A 23,538-nucleotide genomic window follows, 5' to 3' on the forward strand; every position below is an offset into this window, starting at 1 on the left:
GACTATTGTCAGCTCATCGTATAGAATCACAAACCAAATCAAAGTCCACAATCTAAAAGATTGTCTTGGGCAATTTCTAAACAATTCAATCTCTAAATGATAATCTCCCAAGTGGCATGATCTTCCATAATGGGCTAGATATCAACCATAAATTCATTCATAGCCCATAAATTCGCTTAATAAGTTGACAATATAATGAATATGAAAACTATCTCCATATCAATTTGGTGCTCCATGGAGTAGGCACTCCCTCTGGCACTAAAATGTTAGTTTCATGTTTTTCAATAATATCAAACCAACCTTGTAAGTTAGCAATCCAAGGGTAGAAGAAAGGTGTCATGAAATTAATTGAAGACTTTTCTAAAAATAAATAAAAATCTAAATAAAAATGAGAGACACAACAATTCATAATGCAGTTTATAAGCCTATATATAGGTTTCATATATTTGTGATATGTATAAGCAAGTGTGTGGATGAGAAGAAAAAGAAATAGTATGAAACAAAACAAAGGTGTGTGAGTTTGTGTGCATGAGAGTGGAAATAAGCCAAGAGTGAATGGTGAATGTATAACTAGTTGTAGGTAGTAATTGAGAGGGGGAGGAAAATATATTTTTATTTTGCGTTGGTGTATTTGTTTTGAGTAATAAAAGTGTTTACTGTATTAGAATTTGATGTATTAGAATTTGAAGTGTTTACTGTATTAAACTTCCTTAATTAATATTTTATTAAATATTTCATATTTACTTGATCATTATTAATAAAAGAATTTATTGGTTCACATCTTAGTACATGTCTACTTCATGCCGAAATTACATTATATATCTTGTATTTCAAGTAAACAAAATACTTTAAAATTTATAAATGTATTCAAAAAAATAAAAATTTCAAGATTCAAAAACTATTAAAAAAATAATATGAATGCTGACTTTCATGTTTAAAAACTTAACATTTTAGTTAGTATTTTCATTATAAAAAAAATTCTAACACATTTTAAAAAGTTGATGCTCAAATTCGACTCTTTTTAAAAAGTTCAGAACTAAATTTAACTAAAAAAGAAAAGAATAAAGACTAAATTGATAAATCATGCAAATGTTAAGGGCTAACCTTTAAGTTATTTTTTTAAAAATATTTATTAAGTTGAATATTTGAAATATATATTGTGCAAGGAATATGTGTTAAAACTAGTATTCTAAAATAAAAAAAATACCTATTAAAGTAATTAATAGGAAAATAAATGATGTCAAAAGAAATACGAATATGATAAAAAAGAATATTACCTTGAGACCAAGCTTGGCTGGATTCTCATTTCTGATTCCTCATAATATGGGTAGAATTCCTCATAATATGGGTCGATTCTGATTTCTGATTCCTCATAAAATTGAACGTTAGCAAGACGTAAATACTTCAGTGTAGACAATTTCAGTAATTCTTCACTTATCCGATCAATCTTAGTGTCAAACAATACAAGAATCTCAAGATTTGTCAGTGATGATGGGAAGTTTTTCAGCTCGCAATTAGCACAATACAAAGTTTTGAGATTCGGTAAGGAAGGGAATCCTTTTTCTAAGAAACTGACATTTTCGAGAAATAAAACTTGGAGGGCTTTCATTTCTTCAAAAAATGTACTGGAAACCACTAGTAAAACCCAATCCTCCCCCCGAAGAATCAAAGTGTTGGATCTAAGTGCTACAGCAGCAAGCTTCAACAGAATGCTTGTCGAGCAAGTCTCGTGACTTGCAGCAGAAACAAAGCAGAAAACTCAAATAGATTTTGAAGCAAAACTAAAAATGGAGAGCATATGGATGAAAACTTGTTGAATTCATTCAAAAAACTGAATATGGCTCAAAGCCAATACATAAACAAGCTTACAACTTGACAAAACAGTAGGTTAACCTAAACTTCACCTACTACCACTAACAAACTTAGTAACTTGAGCTAATTAACTTGTACAAATCAACAAAGCTGATTAATCAGCTCAATCACCATCAGTTTTACATCAAATATAAACCTAACATAGTTGAAATACAACTAAGTTACATTGCATTAACTTAAAAATACAAAATAAGTGAAAACACACCTTGCTGGCTTGATGAACTTGCAGCTTCTGCATGTAGTGCCCTCGACAGTCTTGGTTGCTGCATGCTGACCATTGCTTCAACACTCCTCCTTGGTTAGCATGTTGCAAACTCCCATCTTAGTTCTTAGGTGTTGGAACTTGGAAACACTGAGTGCTTTTGTCAAAATGTTAGCAGTTTGCTCTTCAGAACTACAATGAACTAATTTGATAACATGAGCTTGCTCCATTTCACGAACTGCATGAAGTTTGATGTTGAAATGCTTGGTCCTTCCATGAAAGACAGGGTTCTTTACAATTGCAACAGCAGATAGGTTGTCACACATTATCTCTGTTGCTTCCTTTTGCTCATGGTTAAGATCAGCTAAGATTTTTCTAAGCCATATGGCTTGATTAACTGCTGCAGCAGCAGCTATATATTCAGCCTCTGCAGTAGATTGTGCTACTACTGCCTGTTTCTTTAAACTCCAGCAAATCATACCAGAGCCTAGGTTGAATGCATAACCTGTTGTGCTCTTCATATCATCCAAAGAACCTGCCCAATCACTATCACAATAGCCAACTAACTTTAAGTTCTCAGCCTTGGTAAATTGCATTCCATAGGACAAAGTTCCGTTGATGTATCTTAGAACTCTTTTTGCAGCTCTAAAGTGACTTTCATTTGAGCAATGCATGAACCTTGAGAGTAGACTCACAGCATACATTATATCAGGCCTGGTAGCAGTCAAATACAACAAACATCCAACTAGACTTCGATAGGTTGTTTCACAGACCTTTTCATGCTTATCTTGGCTCGAGAGTTTTTCTCCAACAGCAATTGGTGTGCTGGTTGCTTTGCAATTCTCCATTGAGAATTTGTTGAGAACCTTCATAGCAAAGGTCTTTTGACTAAGCCAAATTCCATTTTCAGCTTGAGTTACTTCCATGCCTAAGAAGTAAGACATCAATCCCAAGTCTGACATCTCAAAGTGCTGTTGCATTTTAGCTTTAAAGCTGCTTAGCATCTCTCGATCTCCTCCTATCACCAGTAAGTCATTGGCATATATTGACATAATGAGCTGAATTTCAGTACTAGTCAATTTAACATAGAGAGTTGGCTCACTTAGACTTCTCTCGAATCCCAAACTGGTCAGATATCTATCAATTCTGCTATACTAGGCCCTTGGAGCCTGTTTCAAGCCATACAAGGCTTTGTTGAGTTTGTACACCATTTCTTCCTTGCCAGACACCTTGAAACCTTGAGGTTGCTCCACATAAATCTTCTCTTCAAGGAATCCATTCAGAAATGCTGATTTTACATCAAGTTGGTGTATCAGCCACTGTTTTTGTGCTGCTAAGGCAACTAGCAGTCTGATGGTGTCTAGCCTGGCCACTGGTGCAAAGGTTTCCAGGTAGTTTGATCCATACCTTTGACTGAAGCATTTCACAACCAATCTAGCCTTTAACTTGTTTAGGCTACCATCAGCATTGTTCTTGACTCGATAAACCTATTTGACACCAATAATCTTCCTGTTTGTTAGTCTATCAACCAGACTCCAGGTCTGATTCTTTTCAATCATCCTGATTTCTTCAATCATTGCTTGCTTCCAGTCCTCCTGGCTTTCTGCTTCTTCAAAGAAACTTGGTTCAACAGTAGCCACTTGTGCTCTTTCATAAACATCAGCCAGTGATCGAGTGCCTCTGATTGGAACATCATCTACATCCATTTCAGGTGTGTTTTCATCATTTTCAACTTGGTCCAATGCCAGATCTTCAGCCACTGCCTCTGGTTCAGCCTTCTCCCAATTCCAGTTTCCTTTTTCATTGAAAACAACATCCCTGCTAATCAATATCTTGTTTGTAGCAGGTTCTAGAATTCTGTAGCCCTTTTTAACCAAGCTATAGCCGATCAGGATCCCTGCTTGAGCTCTTTTATCTAGCTTGCTTCTTTTCTCAGCTGGAACTTGAGTGTAGCACAGACAACCAAAGCTTCTGAGATGAGCCAGTGATGGCTTAAACCCAAACCAGGCTTCAAATGGAGTCTTCTCAGCTAAAGCCTTGGTTGGGAGCCTGTTTTGGAGATAAACTGCTGTGTTAACAGCTTCAGCCCACAGAGTTTTGGGCAAATTCTTCTCAAACAGAAGACATCTTGCCATGTTCATCAAGCTTCTGTTTTTCCTTTCACTGACCCCATTCTGTTGGGGTGTATACACATTAGTCAACTGGTGTTTGATACCTGCTTCTTCACAGTAGGCTTGGAACTGAGCTGAGGTGTACTCAGTTCCATTATCTGACCTCATTGCTCTAAGTTTGCAACCAGACTCAGTTTCAACAGCAGCTTTATACTTCAGGAACACAGATGGAACTTCTGATTTCTGTTTTAGAAAATAAATCCAGCAGTATCTTGTAAAGTCATCAATAAATAAAATAAAGTACCTGCTTTCTTTGAGAGACTCAGTCTTCATTGGTCCACACACATCTGTATGCACAAGCTGGAGCTTCTCTGATGCTCTCCATGTTGTGCTTGTTGGAAATGGCAATCTTGCCAATTTTCCTTGCTGACATATCTCACAAAGCTCATCATTCTTCACTGAATCGATGAAATTTTCTGCCAGACCTTTATTGACCATGCGGGCTATGGATTTGTAGTTTATATGTCCAAGCCTCTGATGCCAGAGTCTAGAGTCATTAGTGGAGGCTATGCAGGCTGAATGTAAGTCATTTGTCCAGTCTACTTCAAAACATTTATCAGTCATGGTGACTGTTATGAGGTTTGATCCACTTGGATAAAAAATTTGACATTCTTTCTCCTTGAACACAACTGAGTAACCTTTCTCAAGTAGTTGAGTTATACTGAGAAGGTTCCTATCGATTTCAGGTACCAAAAGTACATTTGAAATGATTTTGCCACCTGTAGAGGTATGAATCAGCACATCTCCTCTTCCTTCAGCATTAATCAACTGACCATTTCCAATTTTTACCTTGGTTTTGCAGGTTCTGTCCAGGGTTTTGAAGATAGTTGCATCTGGTGACATGTGGTTTGTGCACCCACTGTCTAGAAGCCAGCCCTTTGAACCCTTCTTCTGATTTACTGCACATGACACAGCAAAAACATGTTCTTCTTGATCACTGCTTTCTTCAGCTACTCGAGCTTCTACCTTTTGCTGCTGAAATTGATTCTGTCTTGGTTTGCTTCTATTCTTGCAAACTTTTTCAACATGGCCTTTTTTCTTGCAGTGTTGGCATACTGCATCTGGTCTAAACCAGCATCTATCTTCTGGATGACCAGCTCTTTTACAATGTCTGCAGAGTTGGTCACTGCTCCTAGCAGCATCAGGCTTTGGCTTGTTTTTCCAGAACTTTTTGCCTTTGTGAGTTTTGATGCTCGAGGCTTCTTTGGCTTGAAAAGCCCCTTCCTGGTGCTCCTCTTGTCTGCTGGCTCTTCTTTGCTCTTGTGCATACAAGGCATTGATTAGCTCAGTTAAGGAGATAGTTGTCAAGTCCCTTGAGTCTTCGAGGGATGAAATTTTAGCTTCATACCTCTCTGGTAGAGTGGACATGACTTTCTCAACTATTCTAGCTTCACTGAATTGCTCTCCTAGGAGCCTTATGCTGTTTACAACAGCCATAATCTGATCTGAGTACTGCTTAACTGTTTTTTCCTCTTTCATTTTGAGATTTTCGAAATCTCTTCTCAAGTTGAGCAGCTGTTGTTTCCTTGTTCTCTCAGTCCCCTGAAATTCTTCTTTCAGCTTGTCCCAAGCCTCCTTTGATGTTTCATAGGCCATGATCCTCATAAAGATCACATCTGTCACACAATTCTGTATGCATGACATGGCCTTGTGCCTTTTTGTTCTTTCATCAGTGTGTTGCCTTATTTGAGCAACTGTTGGATTAGCTCGAAGAGGTGCTGGCTCAGCATCTGAGTTAACAACTTCCCATAGGTCGAATGCCTGCAGGTAAGTCCTCATCTTAACTGCTCAAATGTTGAAGCCCTCTCCATTGAAGACAGGTGATGAAGCTGGTGAAAAACCTGATGATGCCATGGTTTTGATACTGAACTACAACAGGTCCTCTAAGAATATGGCTCTAGATACCAATTGTTGGATCTAAGTGCTATAGCAGCAAGCTTCAACAGAATGCTTGTCGAGCAAGTCTCGTGACTTGCAGCAGAAACAAAGCAGAAAACTCAAATAGATTTTGAAGCAAAACTAAAAATGGAGAGCATATGGATGAAAACTTGTTGAATTCATTCAAAAAACTGAATATGGCTCAAAGCCAATACACAAACAAGCTTACAACTTGACAAAACAGTAGGTTAACCTAAACTTCACCTACTACCACTAACAAACTTAGTAACTTGAGCTAATTAACTTGTACAAATCAACAAAGCTGATTAATCAGCTCAATCACCATCAGTTTTACATCAAATATAAACCTAACATAGTTGAAATACAACTAAGTTACATTGCATTAACTTAAAAATACAAAATAAGTGAAAACACAGCTTGCTGGCTTGATGAACTTGCAGCTTCTGCATGTAGTGCCCTCGACAGTCTTGGTTGTTGCATGCTGACCATTGCTTCAACACAAAGTCTTGAGCTTTGAAAATTCCACTTTGTCAGGAAAATTTTTTATGTTACTACTACAATTCCATAAAGCGATTGCAGTATAACATTCAAAACTTTCAACCATATCAGGCCATTCTTTCAACTTATCTTTTACCATGAACCTATTTTCTCCGGTTGATGTTAGCCAATGAGCAAAATCTCGAACCACATCATGCATGCTTATCGTTTCTCCATAAATAGTTCCCAAAAGGAAAAAAATTGACATTCTTCGGCTTTTTGCATCATCAGTTACCAATAACAAGCCAGATTTTTAGAGTTTTTAAGTGCCATAACCATTTCATTCCTTTTATCTTCAATCGAGTTAGCATTAGGGAACAATCCTATTCCAATTCCGCACATAATCAACTGCTCAATAGGGATTTCAAAATCTTCAGGAAAAAGGGAACATAGTAAGAAACACATTTGGATGTCATTCCTCGTCATTTGGCTATTGCCTTTCTTCAAATAATCATAGCTAAGCTTAAGAGGCTTGAGGACATCCCCGAGAACTTCCTCATTATCCAAATGCCTCGGGCCCTCGAGTCATTGAATCTCTGATTTACGGCTCTCTACCCATTTAAATCTAAACTCAGACATTTCAAAGCTTTGGCCACGACAACAATTGCAAGAGGCAATCCCTTACATTGAGCAGCAACCTTTTTGGCTTCATTATTCAAGGCGGAACTGTTACCTTCTAAACCAGCTTGATCTCGAAATAAGACCCATGCTTCGTCTTCGGATAAGATGCCAAGTTGAATTTCCTTCTGACAGTTCATTTTAGTGCAGACTTGTTGACGACGTGTAGTCAGAAGAATTTTACAACCCTTGTAGTCATCACCGAATGGAATTCCGATAATCTTCAATTCGAATTCTTCCCAGAGATCGTCGACAATTACGAGGATTTTGTTCACGCGTTGCATACTCTTGAATAGCTCTTCTGCTCTTCCTTGTCGGCTACTTGTTTGAAATTTTAAACCAAAAACATCTGCAACTTTATCTTGAATATTGTTGATGTTTGGATTTTGGGACATAGTAAACATCACAACTTTATCAAAGAGCTTTTGTTCTCCAGCATGCTTCCCAACTTCTTGGGCTAAAGTTGTCTTACCAACTCCTGGCATCCGTACAGTCCGATCATGTTGACAGCTTTCATAGCCTCCATGATCTGGTTCAAAGCTGATTTTGAAGATTTAGAGTCCATGAAATGCGTGGTTGTGATGAAGTCTATTCCTTGAAGAGAACCGCGACAGCCCACCTGTGCAAAGTTAGAAGTCTGTAAAAGTTCAGAGATAATAGGAGTCTTCTCTGCCAGTTTCTTACTTAAGCAATATCGCCAGCCCCATTGAGGACACTGTTTGAAACACTTGACGCAATCTATTTCATCTTGCAAGTTCTGGGTTTCTTCCAGTTCTTTCTCAGCCCTTTTAAGCCAGTCCTCAACGTCCTCATAGATGACCTCAATTTGCCTATTAGCCTCATGGACACTAGTGTCCACCCTCTGTTTCCTCAATTTAAGTGCGTTTCGTTGATTCGTGAAATCTTGAACAATCTCTCCATAACAGAAAAAGTAACGGAGATAGGGTGATGCGCATTCCATTGCCTGGTTTGTCACATTTTCGACAGCAGCAGAGGCAAGAGATTCGGCCATTTTTGTTGATAGTCTGATGAGGTTGAACAAAAACTTTGGTTATTAGTAAGAAGATTATCAATTGTGACAAATAAAAGCAACTGTGACAAATAAAATGGAATGGAAGCTAGCAATTAAGAAGCTATAATTATAGTTGTAAAGCAAAGCGATTATTATTGAAGAAGCTAGAAATTACTCTTGAACTTACCTCTCTTTCTGTCTGTGAATACCAGAAAGTAAATAGAGCTTCAGAGATATAAGTAGCTGTAAAAGATCAAAAGAGTAATTTAGGGCAGGTAATAGAAAATTGTGAAGGCCAATAAATAAAATAGAGATCCACTCAAATGCAAACTAAATGGCATTCAACAAAACGATGAAAATATACAGCAAGGAAGATGAGAAGCAGTTCCTCAAGACTTACCTTCACTGAACTATTCTCTGCGCTGTTCCTTTTGCGAAGTGGAAATCAAGGTATGAAGAAAGTTTGGTTTTCAGAAATAAAAGAAAGTTTTTTTTCCCTTAATTGAGACAGAATACAAGAAAATGTGAAAACTGAAAAACAAAGAGTGGAAATGATCAGAAACACAGATTTGAGAATTTGAAAGCAAAAAACACTTCGGATGATGAAAAAAACAATGGATTTGAAAGCAGGTTTTTTGTTTTTGTTTTTCTCTTAATTGCATATTTAAAGTGGCGAAATTCTTAGTTGAGGCCATTAATTTGAGTTTACTTTGCTTTGCGCTCCTCAAATAATTGAAGGAAAGAAAAGAGAGTAATTAATTATGGAGATTGTCTGTTTCTTTCACCACTTTTTAGGTATTGTCTAACTTTAAGCTCTTGGGTGGGGATTCCAGATTCTACCGGCTTAAACAGCTGAATAGAGGGATCAAGAGCTATTCAAAGTGAAGCTAAAGCTATCAAATCTCGTCATATGAACAACAAAGCAATAAGCTGGAATGTCCACTACCATTAATCCCACCTTGTAGAGAGAGAAGATGAAATCTTTCTTTGAAGAAATAGATTAAAGTAGCAACTATTTTTCCATTACTTACAAAAAGCTTTGACATGCATAACAGGCTCCAGTTAAAGATCTCCAAGCTAATCCCCAAAACTAGATCTTATCAAGACTCGACCTTGCTTCAAAAAATGCACAACGGCACAAATGTTTTTGTTTTAACATTTATACAGATATGACATTCACCAAAATACATTATAAACATCCATCACCTTCTGATGAAGTTGGTTCAGCATGCAGCAAACTCGACAGCATGCAGGCCAAGAAGACCAAGTCATGCAGGAGCTGCTGATGCAAGCTTATTTTGTTTATTTTGTAATTCCTAGTCAATGAAATGTAATCTTAGTTCATTTCTAACTAAGTTAGGTTGTTGACTGATGTAATTAGCTTATGTATGAGCTGTAAACACAACTTTGTATAAGTTTACAAGCCAAAATTTCAAGTTTCCATGTCATTAGTGGAGGTAGGTGATGTTTAGGTAATTATTTACTGTTTTTGACAAGCTTAGTGCTTGGTTTATGTATTGGCATTATGCCATTATGCAATTTATGAATGAAGTTCAGTTTGTTCATCAATTTTTCTCTTCATTTTTCTTAGCTTTTCTTTCTTTCTCTTGCTCGAATTCTCTTGTTTGCTCAGCAAGTCTCGAGACTTGCTTGACAAGTTTGCACTGAATCTGTTAGTTTCAGTTACAGCACCAACAATTGGTATCTAGAGCCTATTTCTTAAGGGATCTGTTACACAAATCCATGGCTTCATCAAGCTTTTCACCAGCTGCACCTCAAGTCTTTAATGGAGAAGGCTATCACATATGGGTGGTCAAAATGAAGACCTACCTGCAGGCTTTCGATCTGTGGGAGGTGGTCAACTCTGATGTTGAACCAGAGCCACTTAGAGCTAATCCAACAGTGGCTCAGATCAGGCAGCATGCTGATGAAAGGACCAAGAGGCACAAGGCTATGTCTTGCATCCAAAACTCAGTGTCTGATGTGATTTTCACAAGGATTATGGCCTGTGAATCACCAAAACAGGCCTGGGACAAGTTGCAGGAAGAGTTTCAAGGGACAGAGAGGACAAGGCAGCAACAGTTGTTAAACTTGAGGAGAGATTTCGAGAATTTGAAGATGAAGGAAGAAGAAACTGTCAAGCAATATGCTGACAGGATTATGGCTGTGGTTAACAGCATCAGGCTCCTTGGAGAGCAGTTCAATGAAGCTAGGATAGTGGAGAAGGTTATAGCAACTCTGCCTGAGAGGTATGAGGCAAAAATCTCATCTCTCGAGGACTCAAGGGATCTGTCCACCATCTCCCTGACAGAGTTGATCAATGCTCTATATACTCAAGAGCAGAGGAGAGCAAGCAGACTGGAGGAGCACCAAGAAGGTGCCTTTCAGGTAAGAACAAATACTGCCTACAAAGGCAAGAAGGCCTGGAGAGACAAGCCAAAGAATGATGCTGCAAGGAGAGAAGGTCAGACTTGCAAGCACTGTAGAAAGGCTGGTCATTCAGAAGAAAAATGCTAGTTCAATCCAGATGCTGTGTGTCAGCATTGTAAGAAGAAGGGTCATGTTGAGAGAGTCTGCAAGAGTAAGACCAAATCGAGGCAGAATCAGTTTCAACAGATGAAAGCTGAGGCTCGAGTAGCTAAGGAGGACAGTGATCAAGAGGAGCAAGTCTTTGCTGTGTCATGCTCAGCTCCTCAGGAAAGGCCCTCATCTGGTTGGCTCCTAGACAGTGGATGCACCAACCACATGACACCTGATGCTGCAATCTTCAAGTCTTTAGACAGAAGCTGCAGAACTAAAGTCAAGATAGGAAATGGTCATTTTATTCAAGCAGAAGGCAAGGGTGATGTGCTGATATGCACCCTTACAGGTACCAAAGTGATTTCAAATGTGCTGTTGGTGCCTGAAATTGACAGAAACCTGCTCAGCATAGCTCAGTTGCTGGAAAAAGGTTATTCAGTTGTGTTTAAAGACCACCAGTGCCAAATCAGTGATCCAAGTGGATCCAAACTGATGGCAGTCCCTATGGCTGATAAGAGCTTTGTGGTTGACTGGACAAAAAAGTCAGACATTGCCTACACAACCACTTCAAATGAATCCAAGCTGTGGCATCAAAGACTGGGACATGCCAACTTCAGATCGATGGCCCGAATGGTCAGAGAGGACCTGGCTGAAAATTTTATCAACTCAGTGGACCATGATGATGTATGTGAAGTATGTCAGCTAGGAAAGCAGGCCAGACTCCCATTTCCCTCGAATCAAGCCTGGAGAGCCTCTGAAAAACTCCAACTGGTGCATACTGATGTGTGTGGCCCTATGAAGACTGAGTCATTAAGTGGAAACAGGTATTTCATACTGTTCATTGATGATTTCTCGAGATATTACTGGATTTACTTCTTAAAACAGAAATCAGAGGTGGCCACTGTGTTTTGGAAGTTCAAGACTGCTTCTGAGACTGAAACAGGTTGCAAACTGAAGACCATAAGGTCTGATAATGGGACTGAGTACAACTCAGGTCAGTTCCAAGCCTTCTGTGATAAGGCAGGCATCAAACATCAACTTACTAACACATATACACCTCAGCAGAATGGGGTAAGTGAAAGGAAGAATAGGAGTTTGATGGATATGGCCAGGTGCTTGATGATTCAGAAGAATTTGCCTAAAGCACTATGGGCAAAAGCAGTTAACACTGCAACATACATTCAAAATAGACTTCCAACCAAGGCTTTGGATCAAAAGACCCTATTCGAGGCCTGGTTTAGCTTCAAGCCATCACTGGCTCATCTGAAGGTCTTTGGATGCATCTGTTATGCACATGTACCTGCTGTTAAAAGGGACAAATTGTCTGAAAGGGCTCGACCTGGTGTTTTGGTGGGGTATAGCACTGTTAAGAAGGGCTATAAGATTTTAGATCCTTCAACAAACAAAGTGTCAGTAAGTAGGGATGTGGTATTTGATGAGAGGTCATGTTGGAACTGGGAAAGACATGAACCTGAAGAAGTTTCTGAAGAACTTGCAGCAGACCAAGCTGAGCCAGACCAAAATGTCCTTGAAATGAATATTGATGATGAACCAGTCAGAGGAACAAGGTCATTGGCTGAGATTTATGAAAGGGCTCATGTAGCCATAGCTGAACCAAGCAACTTTGAAGAGGCTGAGGCTCAGCAAGGGTGGAAGCAGGCAATGGCTGAGGAAATCAGCATGATTGAGAAGAACTAGACCTGAGAATTGGTTGAAAGGCCAGTCAAAAGGAAGGTGATTGGGGTGAAATGGGTGTACAAAGCCAAGCAGAATGCTGATGGTACCTTGAACAAGCTGAAAGCAAGGCTAGTTGTCAAGGGGTTCAGTCAGAGGTATGGCTTGGACTACCTGGAGACCTTTGCACCAGTGGCCAGGCTCGACACCATCAGACTGCTGATTGCCTTAGCAGCACAGCTCGAATGGAAGCTCCATCAACTTGATGTGAAATCAGCCTTTCTAAATGGTTTCTTAGATGAAGACATCTATGTTGAACAACCACAAGGGTTTGAAATAGCTGGCAGAGAGTATATGGTCTACAAACTGAAGAAGGCCCTATATGGATTAAAACAGGCTCCAAGGGCTTGGTATAGCAGAATCGATGGCTACTTGACTGATCTTGGATTCGATCGAAGTAAGAGTGAGCCAACACTGTATGTCAAGAAACAAGGGACACAAATACAACTCATTGTGTCCCTGTATGTTGATGATCTTCTAGTGACAAGAGGAGATCGAGTAGTGCTGGCTGACTTCAAGACCAAGATGCAGGAAGTGTTTGAAATGTCTGATCTTGGGGAGATGTCATATTTTCTTGGAATGGAGGTGTCTCAAGTACAGAATGAGATATTTTTAAGCCAGAGAAGCTTTGCCACAAAGATTCTGACCAGGTTCTCCATGCAAAAAAGCAAGGCAACTAAAACACCTGTTGCTGTTGGAGAAAAACTATCGAGCCAAGGTGATTTTAAGAAAGTTTGTGAAACAACCTACAGGAGTCTAGTTGGTTGCTTGCTATACTTGACTGCCACTAGACCAGACATCATGTATGCTGTAGGATTGCTCTCAAGGTTCTTGCATTGTTGCAATGAGAAGCATTTCCAAGCTGCAAAGAGAGTGCTGAGATATGTCAAAGGCACTTTAAACTATGGTTTGAAGTACAGCAAAGAAGGAAATCTGAAGCTGGTTGGCTACACTGATAGTGACTGGGCTGGCTAGATAGATGACATGAAAAGCACCTCAGGGTATGCTTTTAACCTTGGTTCAACCATGTTTTGTTGGAGCTCAAAAAAGCAAAGTCTAGTAGCTTAATCTACTGCTGAAGCAGAGTATGTGGCAACAGCAAGTGCTGTCAACCAAGCCATATGGCTAAGGAAAATATTGGCTGACTTGAATGTGCATCAAGAGGAAGCTACTGAGATCTTCTGTGACAACCAATCTGCAGTAGCAATTGCTAAAAATCCAGTGTTCCATGGAAGAACAAAACATTTCAGCATCAAGTTGCATGTTGTTCGAGAAATGGAGCAAGCTCAGGAAGTAAAGCTGATCCACTGTAATTCAGAGGATTAACTTGCAGATATTTTAACCAAAGCCCTTAGTGTCACAAGGTTCGAATGTCTAAGAAAGAAGCTAGGTGTTTGCTCCATGCAAACCAAGGAGGAGTGATGAAGTTGGTTCAGCATGCAGCAAACTCGACAGCATGCAGGCCAAGAAGACCAAGTCATGCAGGAGCTGCTGATGCAAGCTTATTTTGTTTATTTTGTAATTCCTAGTCAATGAAATGTAATCTTAGTTCATTTCTAACTAAGTTGGATTGTTGACTGATGTAATTAGCTTATGTATGAGCTATAAACACAACTTTGTATAAGTTTACAAGCCAAAATTTCAAGTTTCCATGTCATTAGTGGAGGTAGGTGATGTTTAGGTAATTATTTGCTGTTTTTGACAAGCTTAGTGCTTGGTTTATGTATTGGCATTGTGCCATTATGCAATTTATGAATGAAGTTCAGTTTGTTCATCAATTTTTCTCTTCATTTTTCTTAACTTTTCTTTCTTTCTCTTGCTCGAATTCTCTTGTTTGCTCAGCAAGTCTCGAGACTTGCTTGACAAGTTTACACTGAATCTGTTAGTTTCAGTTACAGCACCAACACCTTCCTTCACCTCTTGTGATGAAACCTCACTTTCAACAGGAACTGTATCTTAACCTGTCCCAATCAACAATAATGTAGATGATAAGTACAAATCACATTAAAAACATCAATTGGATTTCAATAATTATAGCAATAACATTGTTAGGAGCAGGTTTAGCAGCAGTGGTAGCTATATTAAACGGACTCTTCAGTTTTTATAAAGTACTTGTGTCTGACAAACGTTCAGACATACTTATAAGGGTATAATCTTCCAAATGTATGGAAAAACTTACAGAAAAATTAAGCATACCCATCACGTCACTTACCCCCAGGACCTGATGCTATAGGCGGTAGGTGGTAGTAATAATAACAACACATGTCCAATTAATTTCAAACAAGGCTACATGTTACACCCAGAACAAAATATGTCAGAGGTTAAGGTCATTTAGTCCTCCCCAAACACTTTCCTCGAATCCAGGTAACCTAGATGGTATGTTGGTAGTAATAATAATTAGACATATAAACAAGGCCACTTAAGTACAGCAAGAAGGAAATATGTCATAGGTTACTTCAAAACAAAGGTCATTTAGTCCTCCCTGAACAATGCCAACAATTTCTTAGCCTCAAATATTTTCAGCACCTTTCAAACCTTAATCTTATGATTTCAAAATTAAATCCATTGTTCATCTAACCCAAACCACTTCTTAAAGAAAAACCTCAAAGCACTTAAAAAGACAGAGATAGAAATGATGGCATCTTAGAGGAAAGGGCTACAGAGAAAATAATACACTGATGGATATGCGTAAAGCACATTGCAATCGAACGAAAGTTGTAATTCATTTCATGCATTAAAGGTAGATAAACTCATCAACTGCAAAATGCCAGAATCAATATTTAGCTATATGGAAAGAAAAGATCTTTTAACTTACTTGAGAAGTGTTATAAACAATGTATTCATTATACATCAGCTCAGATTCCTTCACACTGGATGGAACCGGTTTGCTACAAGGAACAATAATGTCATCCTTCCACTTTACAAAGTCAGACCTCTTAGGTACTTTCTTTCCGAGCCCTTTCGTTGAGTGCTTTCCTTTTGGTAGTTTTTCTATATACTGAACAAGAATGACAAAAAGCAAAGAAAAATAATGAATAAATGCCAAGATCTGCATCTACACATTGGCATAGAGGGTGCACTCACCTTGGCCTTTGTTAGTTCATAGACCTCCCCTAAAGCAACTTCGCTGAGAAGCATGAGGCCCACGGGATTTTTCCTATCTGTAAAGCAATACTGAGCACTCTTACTGACCAAATCAGCAAAATAGACCCCCTTGCCAAACTGGAATGCAAAAGTGTTACAAATTTAATTTCGAGAAAGAAATGTGTATGTCCTGTATACAGTGATGTACAATAAAGAAAATGTAAGAGAACCATATAGCCAGTCGCTGGAGCTTCTGGAGGAGCTATTCTTAGTCCCTGGCTAAGTATCCCTACAAAATTTGTCAACCGAGAACCTGCATAAAAAAAAAAAAAAACCATAGTATGAGGAAAATTGCCCCAAATTATTTGTAGCAATTTGGGAAGCACGCATCTCTTGCGTAAATAACAAAGCCATTTACCATGCCAGAGAAGCATTCTGTTACTAAGCTTTTCTCTGAAAGGAGCAAACTTATCAAGTTCTCCTTCTCTTTCAAGTGAGAATACTTCTTCCAATTCAAGCTTCCAATCCTGCGAGTAAAATATATATAGTTGCAGTAATTTAATATTGCAAATTGAACCTACAGGAGAGAGGCAGAGGTGGGGGAAACAATAAACAAGCCCATAACCAGTTAACAGTAAGAGCTTTTCACAAATGCAAAATGCATACTCACAGTATGAGTAGGGGCATGAGTGGTAAGGAGATATTTCTCAATCAACTGAAAATCTTCACTATCATGAGGAAGGGGAGTAATATCACAATGGAGTTTCTTATATTTTTCATCAAGGGAGTCATCATTGTCAACATCAAAACCTACTAGTCTTGAGGCTATTTCAATGCCTTGAAGAGCTTCCAACATTTTCACCTACATTTCAAGCAGAAAAGGAAGACCATAGATTACTCATAGAAAGATTGTATAAACTTGCAGATTAGTTTAAACAGTTTTCAAGCAATAATTGAGCAAGTTGACTCCCAACTTCCTGCCTTCTGCATACAATAGTGTAAAAAACATTGGCATCTCACTCATACCCATGGTAGATGATACCACAACAAAGCAGTCTCAAGATAACCAGTCAATAACATTTTTCAAAATTTTTAACAGTGTTCTTTGTAGCAAAGAATAGCACCTAACTATCAAGTGCCGAGAAAATGTAGGTTCTACAAAATGAAAATGGCATTTCACCAACAGCATAATGGTACAATACAAGGAGAAAATGTCCAGCTATAATCTAGCACAGTACAAGCAATCAACAAATTTTAACAAAGAGCTACAACCTAGGCACCTAATCTGCAAAAGAGTTGAAGATGTCATAAGGAAACAGCATAACACCTTCAGTATTTAAGGAAGGAAAAAAAAGAGAAGGCAATTAAGTACCAATCCTAGAATGAGAAATTGTTTCTGAATTGAACATGAGAACACCAATGCTCAGATCAAACAGAGTTGGGACTGCTTAAAATAAACCAATACAGGAAGCAGACAAGTAAATTCAACTAGATGCATGCAAGATAATTAAATAGACTACTTTATTTATTACACAATAGAAATTGGTCCTCAAACATTTAAATACAGCACAAACTAGACCTTATAATTTGGGTTTAACACAGTTTATAAGTGGCCATAAATGCCTCAAGTGAAAGGAAATCAAATTTGACGGACTGTGACACGGTACCATCATTGAATTGAAAGCAGTCAAAAATCAAGAAAAGGCAATAATATGTAGGATGTATACCTTTGCCTTAAAATCATCTTCATCCCTTATGACATGTGGATGGATAGAAGGAATAACAGTAAAAAATCTATTGCTGGCATCAACAATAAAGCTTTCTTTGAGAGAAGGATCAGAAGCATCACTATTCAATAGATTTTGTATCTCTGTTAATGCCTCAAAACCTGGGGCAAGAAGATATGGTTACTAAAATTTCTACTCTGCATATGCCAGAAATTTAACTCCTAGAATGCAACCTCTAAGGTGTTCAGCATGATAGAGAAAATAAACCAGATTTTACAGTTACCTACCTTTCTGAATATTGCTTTTGCTTAGCTTTCCAAGGGGAATTTCCGACATATTAATCTCAAACTCCATCATTGCGGCCCTGTAATCAAGAATGGATCTTTAAGAGATCAAAGTAATTTGAGAGAATAAGAGACGGGAGAGTTTGCTTGGAAAATGGGCAATTTGCCTGTATGTTTCCACATTAAAAAGCATCTTCACCAATTCAAGCAAGGGAGGAGGAAGTTGACTATCTGCATCAGTGTGCTTCTTTTCTAACACCTGTTTGTTAACTCCATAATCCTACAATTTCCAGCATGTAAAAGTGAACTATAAGAAAAGGGAATCCACTATCAAGCAAGAGGCATAACACATTTGATGAAAGACGGAAAGAAAATAAGCAATACAATATCCAATGGGAAAAATCTGCCAGGCTGTTTCTGGAAATTTTGTTTCTTTTCCCCTGCCTCCCATGAGTTCCCAGTTTTCTCTAGAAATAAACGTTTGAATTCAGAGATTGCATCTGATTTTGGCATCTCTTCCAATTTGCTTCCGCCAATTTTTTCATTCCCAACACGACCCCATTTACGGAATACATAACAACCAGACCCTTTATCTTCTTGGATTATTTGGAGGATGTAGTAACTTCACATAACAAACAAGTAGAAGTTAACATTTATTGAGAAGGAAAATAATCAAAAGAGGACAAAAATACTAAAACAGAAAATTAAGAAAGCTAAGTGGCAAAATTAATGTGGCGATAAATTGATATACAAAACAGTCAGAAACTATGCTACTCCGACTCTTCATCTTTCTTGAAGTGCCCATGTCCGGTACTCACGTCTGGCGCTTATCCAAAAATGAGTATAGGATATGATCCTCCAAAAACTCTCAAAATACATGGGAATTTTGAGAAAATTTGAACATACCAGAGATGGACACATAACCATCTCCAACCCTTGCGTCCAAGTCCAAGTACAGTAGGTCAAAAAAGCAATGGGGAAAACACAATGTTTCCAAAGTAGCATGTGCGTCAGTCTTCAAAGAGGATTAAGGCAAGAAAAATGCCCTTATTATCCTCTGAAGAAGCAAGGAACACACAATCATTAAGTTGCATATGTCAATAAGCAATAAGGAAAACATTTAACACAAGTTCGAAATCAGGAATGTCAGTCAGCTATAACAGATTAGAAAGCCAACAACAGAGACAGGTGTATAAAATGAAACCTGTTAACACCGGTTGATAAGTCGGACAAGTTCAGAGTTGTGTTATATATACTTCCACTGTCCTCAAGTATATGACATGAATCTTGCAGACCAGAGGCTTCATGCACAGCACTTCGTCCTTTTACTTTGACAGTGACCATGCTAGAGGCCTCACCGATGGCTTCAACTTTGTACAAATCAAAAGGAAGCTTATTCTGTTTTTTAAAACAATCTACAAGATAGTCCTCCCTAACAATTGGCAATCTCATTCTCCTGAAAAGTGGAACACTTGAAATGAGTCTAAAATGAATGAAGAACTCAAGAGAAGAAATCTGGAAGCAGCTTTACCTTGCCTTCCTCCTCTCAGCATCATGACCCTCCGAGTCCCCACTCACAACCAAGCAATTTGTATCTGTAACATTATTTACTTATTTATTAAATAAAAACCAATTAACACAAGCAATTATATCAAAATAGAGTCCAGGAAGCACATACCAGTCTTGATCTTGGCATGAACCATACCACCTGCTTCCTTGATTTTTCCCTTCCACTCTTCCTGAGGAGCAAATATCGTCAAGGAATAAACAAACATTCACATTTATTCTGAACAAACTGAATATAACTTCACTAACTTTTAAAATACAGTGGAAGAGATATTACCAAAGACTCCTTAGGCAATCCAACAATGGAAACTTTCAAATTTGCCAAGCTTTCAACATTTGAAGTTTGAGATTGGCCATTAGCAGCTTGACTTGAAGAAGCAGAAGCTGGAGGCAGGATGCGAGCAGGTTTTTTAATTTTTTGTGATTTAAACCACTGCAAAAGTTTGAGTCAGGAAAATGTTACAGTTTAAACACTTCTACATATCACGTCAATATTAGTTAATACCTTGCTAAGAAATTCATTATTTGTTTCATCTGGTACTTTCCATTTCCCTTTAAGACGTTCAGGTTCACAAGTAGAGTAAGAACACTTGCTCCATGCTGAAATGTAGCCATGGCAGCGATATTTGCCTCCAGAAAAGCGAAGACAACCAGAACACATTGGGCATTTACCAAGTGCTCCAAACATCATCCCACTTTTGCTAGTGGGATGGTTGATTAATTCTTCATCTTGTTATTGTTTATTATTTTTTGATGAATAATTAATTATGAATTAAGAGTCTTCACCACTTTCACTTTCGCTACTGGGACAGCCATTCTCCATGCTCTTACTTTTTACTATTTTTACCTTACCTGCTTCCTTTGCTTACTTATTGATGAAGTTGGTTCAGCATGCAGCAAACTCGACGGCATGCAGGCCAAGAAGACCAAGTCATGCAGGAGCTGCTGATGCAAGCTTATTTTGTTTATTTTGTAATTCCTAGTCAATGAAATGTAATCTTAGTTCATTTCTAACTAAGTTAGGTTGTTGACTGATGTAATTAGCTTATGTATGAGCTGTAAACACAACTTTGTATAAGTTTACAAGCCAAAATTTCAAGTTTCCATGTCATTAGTGGAGGTAGGTGATGTTTAGGTAATTATTTGCTGTTTTTGACAAGCTTAGTGCTTGGTTTATGTATTGGCATTGTGCCATTATGCAATTTATGAATGAAGTTCAGTTTGTTCATCAATTTTTCTCTTCATTTTTCTTAGCTTTTCTTTCTTTCTCTTGCTCGAATTCTCTTGTTTGCTCAGCAAGTCTCGAGACTTGCTTGACAAGTTTGCACTGAATCTATTAGTTTCAGTTACAGCACCAACAATTGGTATCTAGAGCCTATTTCTTAAGGGATCTGTTACACAAATCCATGGCTTCATCAAGCTTTTCACCAGCTGCACCTCAAGTCTTCAATGGAGAAGGCTATCACATATGGGTGGTCAAAATGAAGACCTACCTGCAGGCTTTCGATCTGTGGGAGGTGGTCAACTCTGATGTTGAACCAGAGCCACTTAGAGCTAATCCAACAGTGGCTCAGATCAGGCAGCATGCTGATGAAAGGACCAAGAGGCACAAGGCTATGTCTTGCATCCAAAACTCAGTGTCTGATGTGATTTTCACAAGGATTATGGCCTGTGAATCACCAAAACAGGCCTGGGACAAGTTGCAGGAAGAGTTTCAAGGGACAGAGAGGACAAGGCAGCAACAGTTGTTAAACTTGAGGAGAGATTTCGAGAATTTGAAGATGAAGGAAGAAGAAACTGTCAAGCAATATTCTGACAGGATTATGGCTGTGGTTAACAGCATCAGGCTCCTTGGAGAGCAGTTCAATGAAGCTAGGATAGTGGAGAAGGTTATAGCAACTCTGCTTGAGAGGTATGAGGCAAAAATCTCATCTCTCGAGGACTCAAGGGATCTGTCCACCATCTCCCTGACAGAGTTGATCAATGCTCTATATGCTCAAGAGCAGAGGAGAGCAAGCAGACTGGAGGAGCACCAAGAAGGTGCCTTTTAGGCAAGAACAAATACTGCCTACAAAGGCAAGAAGGCCTAGAGAGACAAGCCAAAGAATGATGCTGCAAGGAGAGAAGGTCAGACTTGCAAGCACTGCAGAAAGGCTGGTCATTCAGAAGAAAAATGCTGGTTCAATCCAGATGCTGTGTGTCAGCATTGTAAGAAGAAGGGTCATGTTGAGAGAGTCTGCAAGAGTAAGACCAAATCGAGGCAGAATCAGTTTCAATAGATGAAAGCTGAGGCTCGAGTAGCTATGGAGGACAGTGATCAAAAGGAGCAAGTCTTTGCTGTGTCATGCTCTGCTGCTCAGGAAAGGTCCTCATCTGGTTGGCTCCTAGACAGTGGATGCACCAACCACATGACACCTGATGCTGCAATCTTCAAGTCTTTAGACAGAAGCTGCAGAACTAAAGTCAAGATAGGAAATGGTCATTTTATTCAAGCTGAAGGCAAGGGTGATGTGCTGATATGCACCCTTACAGGTACCAAAGTGATTTCAAATGTGCTGTTGGTGCCTGAAATTGACAGAAACCTGCTCAGCATTGCTCAGTTGCTGGAAAAAGGTTATTCAGTTGTGTTTAAAGACCACCAGTGCCAAATCAGTGATCCAAGTGGATCCAAACTGATGGCAGTCCCTATGGCTGATAAGAGCTTTGTGGTTGACTGGACAAAAAAGTCAGACATTGCCTACACAGCCACTTCAGATGAATCCAAGCTGTGGCATCAAAGACTGGGACATGCCAACTTCAGATCGATGGCCCGAATGGTCAGAGAGGACCTGGCTGAAAATTTCATCAACTCAGTGGACCATGATGATGTATGTGAAGTATGTCATCTAGGAAAGCAGGCCAGACTCCCATTTCCCTCGAATCAAGCCTGGAGAGCCTCTGAAAAACTCCAACTGGTGCATACTGATGTGTGTGGCCCTATGAAGACTGAGTCATTAAGTGGAAACAGGTATTTCATACTGTTCATTGATGATTTCTCGAGATATTGCTGGATTTACTTTTTAAAACAGAAATCAGAGGTGGCCACTGTGTTTTGGAAGTTCAAGACTGCTTCTGAGACTGAAACAGGCTGCAAACTGAAGACCATAAGGTCTGATAATGGGACTGAGTACAACTCAGGTCAGTTCCTGTGATAAGGCAGGCATCAAACATCAACTTACTAACACATATACACCTCAGCAGAATGGGGTAAGTGAAAGGAAGAATAGGAGTTTGATGGATATGGCCAGGTGCTTGATGATTCAGAAGAATCTGCCTAAAGCACTATGGGCAGAAGCGGTTAACACTGCAACATACATTCAAAATAGACTTCCAACCAAGGCTTTGGATCAAAAGACCCCATTCGAGGCCTGGTTTAGCTTCAAGCCATCACTGGCTCATCTGAAGGTCTTTGGATGCATTTGTTATGCACATGTACCTGCTGTTAAAAGGGACAAATTGTCTGAAAGGGCTCGACCTGGTGTTTTGGTGGGGTATAGCACTGTTAAGAAGGGCTATAGGATTTTAGATCCTTCAACAAACAAAGTGTCAGTAAGCAGGGATGTGGTATTTGATGAGAGGTCATGTTGGAACTGGGAAAGACATGAACCTGAAGAAGTTTCTGAAGAACTTGCAGCAGACCAAGCTGAGCCAGACCAAAATGTCCCTGAAATGGATATTGATGATGAACCATCAGAGGAACAAGGTCATTGGCTGAGATTTATGAAAGGGCTCATGTAGCCATAGCTGAACCAAGCAACTTTGAAGAGGCTGAGGCTCAGCAAGGGTGGAAGCAGGCAATGGCTGAGGAAATCAGCATGATTGAGAAGAACCAGACCTGGAATTGGTTGAAAGGCCAGTCAAAAGGAAGGTGATTGGGGTGAAATGGGTGTACAAAGCCAAGCAGAATGCTGATGGTACCTTGAACAAGCTGAAAGCAAGGCTAGTGTCAAGGGGTTCAGTCAGAGGTATGGCTTGGACTACCTGGAGACCTTTGCACCAGTGGCCAGGCTCGACACCATCAGATTGCTGATTGCTTTAGCAGCACAGCTCGAATGGAAGATCCATCAACTTGATGTGAAATCAGCCTTTCTAAATGGTTTCTTAGATGAAATCTATGTTGACACACAAGGTTGAAATAGCTGAGAGATAATCTACAAACTGAAGAAGCCCTATGGATTAAACAGCTCCAAGGCTTGTATGGATCGTGGCTACTTGACTGATCTGGATTCGATCGGATGGCTGAGCAAGAAGGACCAACATTGCTATGTTGATG

At 39.1% G+C, this 23,538-nt stretch overlaps 2 protein-coding genes across 3 annotated transcripts; both read right to left on the minus strand.

Annotated features, from left to right (window-relative positions):
• Positions 1-7,232: 7,232 nt before the first annotated feature.
• On the minus strand, positions 7,233-7,694 carry LOC121228020 (disease resistance protein SUMM2-like). The gene has a single exon (XM_041111128.1). It carries the CDS (start codon positions 7,692-7,694, stop codon positions 7,233-7,235), a length of 462 nt encoding a protein of 153 aa, XP_040967062.1.
• A 1,654-nt stretch (positions 7,695-9,348) lies between these two features.
• Positions 9,349-19,936, minus strand: LOC107955901 (poly [ADP-ribose] polymerase 1). Of its 2 annotated transcripts, XM_041110762.1 has the most exons (16): positions 19,732-19,936; positions 19,504-19,659; positions 19,339-19,399; positions 19,192-19,255; positions 18,865-19,116; positions 18,045-18,282; positions 17,828-17,940; positions 17,664-17,740; positions 17,377-17,537; positions 16,320-16,511; positions 16,068-16,176; positions 15,880-15,962; positions 15,650-15,787; positions 15,381-15,563; positions 14,473-14,526; positions 9,349-9,517 (listed from the first exon to the last, which is right to left on the minus strand). In XM_041110762.1, the coding sequence occupies exons 1-15, from the start codon at positions 19,915-19,917 to the stop codon at positions 14,479-14,481; spliced, it is 2,061 nt and encodes a 686-aa protein (XP_040966696.1). In that variant the 5' UTR covers positions 19,918-19,936; the 3' UTR covers positions 9,349-9,517; positions 14,473-14,478. The 2 variants fall into 2 exon arrangements, with proteins under 2 accessions (XP_040966696.1, XP_040966695.1); XM_041110761.1 differs by lacking the exon at positions 9,349-9,517 and having other exon boundaries at positions 14,331-14,526.
• Between the last annotated feature and the right edge of the window lie 3,602 nt (positions 19,937-23,538).

This window comes from Gossypium hirsutum, chromosome A04, assembly GCF_007990345.1.
Source record: "Gossypium hirsutum isolate 1008001.06 chromosome A04, Gossypium_hirsutum_v2.1, whole genome shotgun sequence".
Taxonomy (NCBI): domain Eukaryota; kingdom Viridiplantae; phylum Streptophyta; class Magnoliopsida; order Malvales; family Malvaceae; genus Gossypium; species Gossypium hirsutum.